Source organism: Acomys russatus, chromosome 1 (assembly GCF_903995435.1).
Source record: "Acomys russatus chromosome 1, mAcoRus1.1, whole genome shotgun sequence".
Lineage (NCBI taxonomy): Eukaryota > Metazoa > Chordata > Mammalia > Rodentia > Muridae > Acomys > Acomys russatus.
Genome location: NC_067137.1, coordinates 119,361,607 through 119,374,285, shown reverse-complemented (window position 1 = coordinate 119,374,285; position 12,679 = coordinate 119,361,607). Strand labels below are relative to the sequence as shown.

General features: G+C 50.9%; 1 protein-coding gene across 1 annotated transcript; it reads left to right on the top strand.

Annotated features, from left to right (window-relative positions):
* The first annotated feature begins 7,698 nt into the window (after positions 1-7,698).
* LOC127194407 (ras-related protein Rap-2a-like) lies at positions 7,699-9,011 on the top strand. The gene has a single exon (XM_051151770.1). The coding sequence runs from the start codon at positions 8,239-8,241 to the stop codon at positions 8,839-8,841; it is 603 nt and encodes a 200-aa protein (XP_051007727.1). The 5' UTR covers positions 7,699-8,238; the 3' UTR covers positions 8,842-9,011.
* The last annotated feature ends 3,668 nt before the right edge of the window (positions 9,012-12,679 follow it).

Genomic DNA, 12,679 nt, shown 5'->3' with positions numbered 1-12,679 from the left:
ACCTAACTATGTTTTAAAGCAGGGTCAATAAGGGGACAGGTCCTGAGAAATTCCACCCTGCAGAGCTGAGAGCTGACAGCTTTAGCTTGCACAAACAGAAACTTACCCCACTCGCCCCCACCCCAAGACAATTACCTCTGGGTTGAGACATAGTTTTAGAACCACCCAATAGAATTAAAGGTTATGTTAAATAGCCAATAGGATTGTTACAAATCTGCCTTCAAAAAATTATAAAAACTCAGTGCTTTGGTTACTCACGGTGGCCTCTCCCTCGGGTGCAGGTGGACCCTGTAGCGTTGCCTCTTGTTCGGTGACTTCCTGGAGTAGACTCTCCAGATCAGAGACTTACAGTAACAGCTACCTGGCTGCAAACCTGGTGCCATGTTGATGCCTTGCAGGCCCAGCCCAGTTCAGAAGCGGGCGTTTCTGTGGCACTTTACCCCCGCACAGGGACTCACTTGTCCACCTTGAACTGGCCTCACTTGGGCTCTTACCGTCCATCCAGACGGCCCCGTCGCCACACAGATGTGCTCTCTGTCACGGTTTTCTGCACTTTGCAGGCAGGAACAATGAGCAGCTTAAGGGCGAGAATTCACAACTATGAACCAAGCAGGGTAGCACACACGTCCAGTCTCAGCGTGTGGGAGGCGAAGTCAGGAAGATCAGGAGCTCAGACCACTTTCAATGCATGATACCCTTCCCTACAAACCACCAGCAGAGGGCCGGTGACTGGCTCAAGAGGTTAAGAGCACTGGCCTCACTTGCAGAGGATCCCACAGTTCCCAGCACTTACATGGTGGCACACAGCTGTCTGTAACTTCAGTTCCTGAGGACCCAGTGCTCCTCCAGCCTCTGCACATGCTCCATGCACATGGCGCATAAACATACGTGAGGGAAAAAAAAGCCTGGCATGGACTGGTGAATGACTGGTTCCAGCTCTCAGGAAGCAGAGGCAGGAGGATCTCTGTGAGTTTGAGGCCAGTCTGGGCTTACATAATGAGTTCTATGACAGCCAGGGTTACACTGAGAAACCCTGTCTCCAAAACCACAACACTAACAGAGACCAAGCAAATGGCCCAGTGGGTAAAGGTGCCTGGCACCAAGCCTGACAACCTGAGTTTTTATCCCTGGGATCACACGATGGAAAGAAAGCACCAGTTCCCCCAAGTTATCCTCTGACCTCTGAACTATGTCTGCACTTCCCCTACCCCCAAAATTAAAAATGTAACCAAAAAGTAAAACAAGCAACCACCCAACAAAATGCACACTGGACTGAGGAGATGGCAAGCACAGGGACGTGAGTGAGGGGGACCAGCTCTGTGTAAACACTGGAGCAGTCACATTCGCCTGACTTTACACTGGGGTGGTGGAGACAGGAGGACCTGGGGATGTGTAGGCTAGTCAGTCTAGCTGAACTGGTGAGTTCTAAATTTAGTGAGAAAACCTGTCTGAAAAAGGAATCAAATAACAAACGTAATGTGTGTACAGTATAACATACAGAAAACAGACCAGGAAAGACTACACATTGAGGGATGAGAGGATCGGATGTAGGTAATAGACCGGGGTTATGCAAAAGGACAGAAAGCGATTTTTTGTTTGTTTGTTTTTGTTTTCTGAGACAGGGTTTCTCTATGCAGAGTTGGTGGTCCTGGACTCACCGTGTACACCAGGCTAGCCTCCAAACTCATAAAGATCCACCTGCCTCTGTCTCCCAAATGCTGGGATTAAAGGTGTGTGCCACCATCCCTGGCTGAGAATTATTTTTGTAGTTTTAACTCTACCATGGATGTTTTTTTATTTTGAGTAGTGAATAATGTGTAAAAATATATTCAATAGTGGATGTAGAAAATCCAGCATCAAGTGGCTGCTCTGACTGCACAGAAGGTAACTGAGCCCTATGGTCCTTGGGTTTGGTTAATTTCGGTGAGTGATTATTTATTTATTTAATATGTGTACAGCGTTCTGCCTGCATATACACCTGCACACAAAAAGAGGTCACCAGATCTCATTATAGATGGTTGTGAGCCACCATGTAGTTGCTGGGAATTGAACTCAGGACCTCTGGAAGAGCAGTCTGTGCTCTTAACCTGTGAGCCATCTCTCCAGCCCTAATTTTTTTATTTGCAACTTTTAAAAAATAAAGTCTGAAAGAGACAGGGTGAAAAGTTAGGGAGGGGAATAATGGGAAAATGGGGGGGGGGGAGGAATGGGAGGATACAAGGGATGGGATAAAATTGGAGATGTAACAAGAATAAATTAATAAAAAAAAAAAAAAAAGAAAAGTTAGGGAGACCCTTGATGTCTGGCTTCCACATGTGCTTGCATGTGCATAAGTGTGTGTACACGTACACATACACACACAGAAAGCATACACACTGCACATAATGTCAAAGACAAACTCAAATGCAAAATTCACACTATGCTCCAGCTGGTCCCTAATGTGTATGTTAGGACAAACACATTTTCCAAGCACTGAAACTGCACAGAAGGGTTTGCTGTTTGTCTTTCTGAGGCCATCTTGCCATGTAACTCAGGCTGGTCTCGAACCCTCCTGCCTCTGCCTCCCCAGTACTGGAATTGCAGGTGTTTGCCAAACCTGTCTATTGCTGGCCCTCTGAGGACCTACTCCCAGGCACTCACTGTACCAGGGGCTACCCCTCAGGTTTGGGCCCTGACAGGAGCTGCAGAGCAGCAAGGAAACCAGGGTCCATAAACAGTGTGATTCAAAAAAAAAAAAAATTATGTAGAGCCGGGCATGGTGGCGCACGCCTTTAATCCCAGCACTCGGGAGGCAGAGGCAGGCGGATCGCTGTGAGTTCGAGGCCAGCCTGGTCTACAAAGTGAGTCCAGGATGGCCAAGGCTACACAGAGAAACCTTGTCTCGAAAACCAAAAAAAAAAAACAAACAAAAAAAAAAAAAAAAAAAAACCAAAAACAACAGTGTGATTCCAGGTCAAGAGGAGAGGTCTGAGAAAAGAGCCAGCCAGCTCTGGCTTGTGGTGACATCTGCAGGTTGAAGCGCTTCCCTTCCTAAACTGCTGATAACTGAGCTGCACGGACTGGCACCCTCAACAGACAGACTGCCTCCGGTCCTGGGCAGGAAGTCCAAGATCCAGGTGCTGACAGGACCCTTCAGACGCTCCAAAGGAGGACATGCTTTGTTGTTGTTGTTCTGTTTTTCAAGACAGGGTTTCTCTGTGTAGCCCTGGCTGTCCTGGACTCGCTTTGTAGACCAGGCTGGTCTCAAACTCACAGCGATCCACCTGCCTCTGCCTCCCTGAAAGCTGGGATTAAAGGTGTGTGCCTCCATGGCCGGCTCTCAAAGTTATATTGTCAATGTCACAGTCTGAGTTCCTGAGGACTAGAATTTCAGCATATGAATTATGGGGGTGGGGAGGACAGTCCACATGTAACATTGGGGAGGGGGACAGTCCATATGTAACAGTCAGGACGGGATGATCACGCCATGCCAATGACAATGCAGCAAGAAGCCTGAATTCAGTGAGCAAGCAAAGCATGTGGACTTCTGAGGGAACAGTATCCCAGAGGGGACCAGCGTGTAAGGTCTGAGGTGAGCACAGCTAAGCACAGTGAAGGAGCAGGAGGTGGTCTTGATGGCAGAGGTGAGAGAAATATGAGCCTGTAGAGGGAAATTCACACCTACAAATCATGTTTACAACATTAAGTGTGTGTGTGTGTGTGTGAGGAAGTGTTCTTACCTAACATATTAGAGATTATGAAAATCAGACGTTCATTCTTTTTTTTTTTTTTTTTTTAAGATTTATTTATTATGTATACAGTGTTTTGCCTGCATGTACACCAGAAGAGGGCACCAGATCTCATTATAGATGGTTGTGAGCCACTATGTGGTTTCTGGGAATTGAACTCAGGACCTTTAGAAGAGCAGCCGGTGGTCTTAACTACTGAGCCATTTCTCCAGCCCCCAGACGTTCATTCTTAATAAAAGCCCTGAGACAGAAGTGCACCAACACATCCTTATGTTGCAGGAACCTTGGTCATCGAGCAGCAGTTCGCATCAGACCCACAGTGCCATGCAGAGGCGTTCCCACTGCTCACTTGTGTTTCAGATGCCAGCTAAAGCAAAAAGGGAAGGACGTGAGTTCTCAGTGTGTCACAGTGGGGCAGTCATAGCAGCAGGAGCCTGGAGCAGCTGGTCACGTTGCACCCTCAGGAAAGAGAGGGGCATGTTGCTTACCAGCTTCCGCATCCCCCCAAACGATGGGGGTATCTTCAAACCATAAGCGCCGACTCCACCACTCACTTAGGCATTGCCATGGCTAAGTGTCATGGCCTCTGGTCATGGCTGCAGGGGCCAGCCAACTGTGCAGTTGTGAACTGCCTGCTCCAGCCCAGGCTCTGTGCAGCCACGACCCAGAGGTGCTCCAGCTCACCCCGTGAGCGTGGACTATGTGTGGACACTATGAGTGAGTGAGTGTGCTCTTTTCCTGGGTATGCAGTGGGCGTTTGAAAGGAATATTTTACTCTAGTACCCAATTCGGCATGCATGCTGGCATTGGGCTCTCTGCACCATGCCTCTGACTTGCCAGGGTCCCTGGGGTTCCTGGTCCCTGAACCCACTTCTAGATAACTTGCACCCAGCACTCGTCTCATTCTGTGAGCTCAGGGAACCCTGATTAGAAGGACCAGTGGCTCTAGAGAGCAGAGGTCAGAGCAGGAACAGCCAGAACAGCCAGGAACCGCCAATCACACTCTCTGCTGCGCTGTGAAGTCCACTCTGCCGGGATTGGCTGAAGGACCTGAGGGGGAGCCTGGGCCTGCTCTACAGATGCAGTGGTGCGCCCAGGTGGCCTCAGATGGGCCTGCGAGGTGAAGCCTGTGTCTTTATGGTGGATCACAGTCCCATCAGTAATAAGGAAATGACCACTGCAGCGACAGTATATGAAGGACTGCGGCTGGGCTTCTTACCAGGGCTCTTCAAAGCCTCTGCAACAACAGAACCCTTAAAGCAGCCACCTGTGAATTCAAGACACTCCATGGCCCTTCCTCAGGGAGGACCTTCCTTTGCTCCCACGGTATGGGGCTGAGGACAGAAACCAGTCCTAGCATCATCCATAACGTAGAAATCTCAAAGACAGCTGGGAGGTGGTGCCGCTGCTGGTGGTGGTGCTGGTGGTGCTGGTGGTGGTGGTGGTGGTGGTGGTGGTGCTCCTGCTGGTGGTGGTGGTGGTAGTGCTGGTGGTGGTGCTGGTGCTGGTGGTGGTGCTGGTGCTGGTGGTGATGGTGGTGCTGGTGGTGCTGGTGGTGGTGCTGGTGGTGGTGGTGGTGGTGGTGGTGGTGGTGGTGGTACTGGTGGTGGTGCTAGTGGTGATGGTGGTAGCATTGGCAGCACAAGTCTTTAATCCTTGTGCTTGGGGGTTTACAGCAAGACTGGTCTAAAGAGTGATTTTCAGGACACTCTCAAGGGCTTGGACCCTCATGTGAACCAGGTGAAGTTCAAATGTAAATTTCTTTCACATTCATGTTACACATTTTAGTGACACGAACTCTGCCTTGAGAGGCACAAGTTGTCTACCCTTTCCTTTCCCCTCCCCCCAAAGATAAGGTTTCTCTTTGTAGCCATGGCTGTCCTGGACCTCACTCTGTAGACCAGGCTGGCCTCTAACTCAGAGATGCGCCTGCCTCTGCCTCCGAGTGCTGGGATTAAAGGCGGGCGCCGCCGCCACCACCACTTGGCTGTCTTCCTCAGTGGGACTAATGACAAACCAAAGTCCAACTTGGGAAATAATGAGTCCCTTGGTTCACTTACAGAGCCGGGGTTGGAGGTTGGGGGGTGGGGGGTGGTGGGTGGAGGAGGCTGCATAGAAGGAAATGGGGGGCCCTAAAGCATCCGCTCCAGCAAGAATGGCGACTTCCCCATAGATATATAGTGGGGGCCCCTTACTTTCTGTCAGCCTTCCACACCTAAAACCTCAAACACCTCCCAAGACCACAAGGTTACCTGCAGTTACATACATTTGGCTAAGAGGTGCAGAGGCTGTGACTGGAGTCTGCGACACCAACAGACAGCAGGCTAGATCTTGAGAGACCTTTGTGAGCAGTAACTGACAGGTCAATAAAGACGGCTGCCATGCTCAAGGGCGGGAGCTGTGTGGGGTTGGTTAGAGGAGCCTCTTTGGATGCTCCTTCGGTGAGCCTTGCAAATGTCGCTTCCTTGGAAAATGTGCTCCAGGTCTCCTAAACTCCAGCTTCCAGGCCCCTCCCGGGAAAGAGCCTGGAGGCAAACAGCCTAGATATGTATTTCTTTCTTTCTTTTCTTTTTTTTCCTCCAAGACAGGGTTTCTCTGTGTAGCCTTGGCCATCCTGGACTCGCTTTGTAGACCAGGCTGGCCTCAAACTCACAGTGATCTGCCTGCCTCTGCCTCCCGAGTGCTGGGATTACAGGCATGCGCCACCACACCCTGCTTCAGATATGTATTTCTTATATCACACACGATATTATACCGGTCAGTTTACACACTAACCCAAACACTTGTATTTTCACTTCTACAGTGTTCCAGGTGAAATCTTTCTCAAATTAGTCTCCTGAAAATTCTGTCACATTTCTTTTTTTTCTCTTTTCTTTCTTTTTCTTTTTGTTTTGTTTGTTTTTGTTTTCGAGACAGGATTCCTCTGTGTAGCCTTGGCTGTCCTGGACTCACTTTGTAGACCAGGCTAGCCTTGAACCTACCTCTGCTTCCTGAGTTTTGGGATTACAGGCATGCACCCCCACGCCTGGCTTTCCTGTCACATTTCTCATTTCTTTTTTTTTTTTTTTTTTTTTGGTTTTTCGAGACAGGGTTTCTCTGTGTAGCCTTGGCCATCCTGGACTCACTTTGTAGACCAGGCTGTCCTCGAACTCACAGTGATCCGCCTGCCTCTGCCTCCCGAGTGCTGGGATTAAAGGCGTACGCCACCACGCCCGGCTTCATTTCTCATTTCTTGAAACAAAAATGTCATTATTTCATTCCCGCCAATGCCAGCATCACAGATTGGCGTGTGGTTGTACTGTGTGGGGGTTCCTTGTCTGTTTTGTGGTATCTGAGGCTGTAAAATTGCTCTGTGTTTCTTCAGAAGTTATCTACAGGATACTTTCGAGCCTGGGTGGAGCTCATATGTCTCCAGGAATGTTTAGTTACTTACTTTTCGTGTTAGTTTTTACTTTTGCTGACTTGCTGTTTCTTTTTGGAAATCACTGTATCTTGAGAATGTCCCACGTAGCGTATAGAAAGGCACATTCCTCAGGTGGACGACTTGTTTTTCCAGAGCTGCCCAGGCAGCCAAGGCAGCTGTTCCCCCTCCCCGCCCCCCCGCCCCCAGGAGGCAGAAGGGAGTTTACACAGGGAAACAATGCCAGAGCTGGGGCCCAGCCTTTCTCCTCTGCAGTCATAGAGTGGCCAAGGAGGGGAAAGGGTCTGAGGAGGGGGTCGTGGGCTTTGCTTGGGCCTTTGCAGGTTCTGCCTGCTATTGAGTGAGTTCTCATTTCCCCAAAGTGACACAGTTGTACGGATGGCTGAGGTGAGTCTTCACCAAGGTGCGAAACCACGAAGGGGTTCAGTGGGTGCGGCTGTGAGATCTACATTGTACAGAGCTCGGGGAGAAGGACTAAGGGTGAGCCATCACAGCGCCCAGGAGGGAATTGGGACCCGCTCTGACAGACTTCTTCAACTGCCTTTGAGCGTAGGGTCCTCCGGAGCCTAGAGGGGCCAGCGGTAGGGAGAGCGTGACCTTGAGTGGGCATGTCTGCATCTGGAATGCTGCGGAAATCCCTGTCTTTCCTGGGTTGGCCAGGAAGGGATCAGGTTACCTTCTGGTCTGTCAACCCAGGGGCTCCCTTGTTGGGATATCCAAGCCAGGACTGACTGAGGGGCCCCAGCTAGTCTGCGGGGACTGGGAGGGAAACCGAAAAGGGCCGGAATCTCCCGGAGACCCACAGGAGAGAGGAGGCTCCGAGGAGGGCCTGGTGGGGCAGGCCGCGGCCAGAGCGCAGCGTGGGGTGATAGAGACCGGAGCAGCGCGCGAGGCTGGGAGTTGATGTGAAGAGACTCGCGGGACCGAGACGCAGTGACCCTCGGCGGCGGCGGGGCAGCGGGTGGCTCTCTCCACTCCGGCGCTACGGGGACGTGCGCGCGCCCTCGGCCTAGCGCCCCGCCCTCCGGTCCTCCCGTCCTCCCCGCGCCGCCTCCCAGCGCCATTCCCCGGGTCCCCCTCGTCCCAGCCATGGAGGGTTTGGTGCTGCGTCCAGCCAAGGGCTACAGGGTGGTGCTGCTCGGCAGCGTGGCGGTGGGCAAGACGGCGCTGGCCACGCAGTTCGCGTGCGGCCGCTTCCCCGAGCGCTGCGAGCCGTCGGTGGAGGAGTTGTTCAGCAAGGTGATCGAGGTGAATCGGGCTCCCGCGCTGCTGGAGATCGTAGACACGGTGGGCGCCGAGCACCTGGTCACCCTCAAGGACCTGTACATCAGGAACAGCGACGGCTTCGTGGTGCTCTACAGCGTGTGCGACGAGGCCTCGTTCCAGGCCGTGCGGCCACTTCGGGAGCACATGGGCCAGCTGCGGGGCTCTCGCGCCGTCCCGCTCGTGTTGGTGGGCACCAAGGTCGACCTGGACGCCGAGCGCCAGGTGCTGACGGCTCAGGGCCGCATGCTGGCCCGCGAGTGGCGCTGCCCGTTCCTGGAGATCACGGCCAAGAGCAAAATGATGGTGGACCGCGTATTCACGCGGGTGGTTAGCGAGATGGAGGCCCTTGCCCCTCCGGTGCAGGAAGCTCCCCGCATCCCAGCCAACGCCCCGGAGACGTGGCCCGCCGAGAGGTTCATTGGCTAGCGCGCCACGGCCCACCCGCCCAGTGCCTTTACCAAGCAAGTTACCGAATCCGAATCCGTAAGCAAGTGGCTGCTTCAGTATACTCCAGACGGTGCTTCAGTCTGCCTGCGTGTCTTTCTTCAACGTTAGGCAAAACTTTGCAGTCTCCCCGCCATGGACCGCCGACTGTGCTATCAGAAGAAACCAAAAACTGCATTTTTATGTACAGAGAATTTACGGGCCTGTTCTTCAATCATCAGTATGTTTCTGACTCCCACCTTGACCCTGTCTAATTTTTGTAAATAGCAAATTGTGAGCTTTGGACAGATTGGGGAGTGTGCACTAAAGACAAATGCTCTTCAGTTGCAGAAGAGTTTTCTCTCTCTCCATTACAGCCTTGAACCCAGCAGTAAGGTTTTCCTCAACACGGATTCCTAAATATAGTTATGACTTATGCCATGTTGGTTTGAAAGGGGATCCTATGGGGGACAACTGCGGGCGCGTGCACACAAAGATAGCTCAGCCCTGCTTTCTAATCGACATTTAGTTGGTTTTTACATCCCTCATTGGAAATAAAATTAGAAGTTGGTAATCTTTAACATGTGCTTTTCTAGCTTATGTGTAAACCTCTCATTCCTAAAGCTTTATTATTATTTTTTTTAACGTTTTGTTTTTATTGTGTGTTTGTGTGATGTGAGTACGTGTGTGTGTGGGCGTACATGCATGTAAGGGGCAACGGAGTTTTGGTCCTCCTCCTTTCCTCTTGTTTGAGTCCGGCGTCTGTTTTGTTGTTCACGGGCTTCTGGATTCTTCTGTTACATCCTGGCGAAGGACAACTGGAATTACAGATGTGGCTGGGATTTGAACTCTAGTCCTCAGGTTTGCACAAGTGATTTCCCCAGTGAGCCATCTCCTAGCCCCTAACTCCTAAAGTTTTCACATACTTTGTCTTTTGAGTTACTTTCCAGGAAACAGAAGTTTGTAAGAGGGAAGCAGACCCACCACTGCCCCCCTTCTCCCCTGCCCCATCTCCTGGTGTATTTCTGCAGAAGTGGTGCCAGGAACCAAGGGTTTTTGTTTTCTTTTCTAGGTTCAGACTTTTTTTTTTTTTCTGAATACCCACATAGCTGGACAGTGGCAGAAGTGTAAGGGTCGTCCGGTGTCGTTTTCATGTGACAGGAGTTTAGTTGTGCTGGATAAGGTTTAAAAACTGACCTTTGAAATGTGCATGTGCTGAATAACCTTAGAAAACAAACAAGGAAGCATAGGGCCCTGCCTGCCTGTGACCTGAAACAGTTAACTGCTAGTGGAAAGTTATTTGAATAGTGGTGTGACAGGGTCTGTTCACTTTTATTTATATGCTATGTGATACTTCAGTTGCGGGTTAGGTTTTCCCTCTTCATGTAAAGAGCGTGTTTCAGAACGCATCTACAGACCTGCCTAGAAAGGACCAGCTAGCTACCCCCACCTGCATTCAGTCTTCCTCCCTCCTGAGACAGGCTGGGTCAGGGTGCTCTGCAAGCCTTAAAACCATCAGAAGTGTGTGTGTGTGTGTGTGTGTGTGTGTGCGCGCACGCACGCGTGTTTGTGTGTACATGTGTGCGTGATTGTTCGAGCACAGGAGCACGTGTGTATGTGTGTATATGTGAGTGTGTGAATGTTTGTGAGTATGTATATACGCATGTGAGTGCATGTTTGTGTGTGAGTGTGTGAGCCTATGAGCAGGTGTGTATATGTGTGTGCATATGTATGTTTGTGAGTGTGTGTATGTCCATGTGTGTGTGTGTGCGTGTATGAGTGTGTGCTTGTACTCACACACATCTTGCTGGCTTTCCTGCCAGGCCTCAACTATCTCTCCAAGGCTCTGTTTCAGAGATGAGGAGGAGTATGTGGGAACACTGGGAGCACTCTCCTGGCCTCAGGCCTGTGGTCAAAGCCAGCCCTGCTGCTGGAGCAGAGGACACATAGGGTCTCCACACACTGGATAGCGGCTCTGCAGAGGCAGCAGTTCCTAGCCTGGGGAGTTGGCCCTAGGACCGGAAGCTGGATGGGCCTTTCCAACTCTCCATATACTTGTGCTGAGGGCTGCAAAGATTGCTTCTATAGCCTTGGGCCTCTGATTATGAGGCCTTGATCCAAGAAAACGTTCCCAGACAGGCTTTCCTGCCTGTGGACTTCTGGGATGACCTCAGATGGCCCCAGTCAGATCCAAGTTTCCAGTTGAGAGTCCAGGGGCCTTCCTAACTGGCTGGTGGGCCAGACTGAAGGAGCAGGGTGTGAGGTCAACTCCTCCACCCTCAGGAGTGAGGAGGAAGCAACTGGGACACACACACACACACACACACACACACACACACACACGCACACACACAGTTAAAGACATCCACACAGGATTTTCCTTCATATACTTTTTTAAAAGACTTATTTATTGCCAGGTGGTAGTGGCACAAACCTTTAATCCCTGCAGTCGGGAGGCAGAGGCAGGTGGATCTCTGTGAGTTTGAGGCCAGCCTGGTCTACAACGTGAGTCCAGGACAGTCAAGGCTACACAAAGAAACCCTGTCTCGAAAAACCAACCAACCAAACAAACAAAAAAAACCCAACTGATTTATTAAGTATACAGTGCTCCACCTACATGTACGTGTGTAGTCCAGAAGAGGGCATCAGATCACATTATAAATGGTTGTGAGCCACCATGTGGGTGCTGGGAATTGAACTCAGGACTTCTGGAAGAACAGACAGTGCTCTTAACCTCTGAGCCATCTCATCAGCCCTCCTTCATATATTTCTAACGTCCATGTGCCAGGTATAAGCTACTTGTGTCACTTTGGTGACAAAGGAGGCCTAAATGACTCCAAAGTGAGTTTGCAAGGGGCAGATAGGACTGTCAGAGGGCTTGGCTCCTGCAGGTGTGGTTCCCAGGCCGAGCACCTCAGGATGAAGTGGGATGACCTTCCCAGGCCTTGACACTGTGGCCCTGTGCTGTATAATTAAGGAGTAAGTCCCTCAAGTGGCCAAGTGTCACACTGAGGAAAGGAAAGCAGGGACAAGAGAGGCAGTGAGTACCTCGGCCCCTGGGCTCGGCAGAGCTGTTCCAGGTAGTACACCACAGCTCAGCGTGTGTGATTAGGGCTGCTGAGGTGCTGAGGACACTTTCAGGGGGTTCAAATGACACCACATTCCTCTTCTGAGAAATACTCACTCCAGTGTTACACTGCATGGCCTGCCACGGTAACAGGGGGCCTTGGTGTCATCTGTGGCAGCCGTCCCTGATATACCTCAGTGACACCCACTTCTCAGTGTTTATGCCCCATAGTGACCTCGGCCCTCAAGGTTGGTCTGCCCTATTAGAGTTCTTTCTTTCAGAACAATATGACTGGAGTGATGGGTCACAATACCAGTGACAGGCCCTGTGGACAACAAGGAACTGATGGTTTCAGGCCCTGTGGACAACAAGGAACATCTTCCTTCCAGCTGGTTTGTTGAATGTTCAATTTTGTCTAGTGGGGTTTTTTTTTAAAGATTTATTTTATATGTGTGTGTGTGCATATGCATGTGTGAGCGTGTGTGCACGTGTGTGTGTGTGTGCCCAAGTGTAGCTGTCATTTGTGCAGGTTCTGGTGGAGACCAGAAGAGAGGGCATTGGATCTTCAGATCTCATCATAGATGGTTGTGAGCTACCATGTGGTGGCTGGGAATTGAACCCAGGACCTTTAGAAGAGCAGCCTGTGCTCTTTAACCTCTGAGCCATCTCTCCAGTGCCCCAGCCCTGATTCTTGTTTCAACTGAAATGCGTGGTTTGGCCCCTTCTTTCTGAGTTCTGTTTCCAAGGCTGACCTCTGTGGTCTCGGACTCCAGA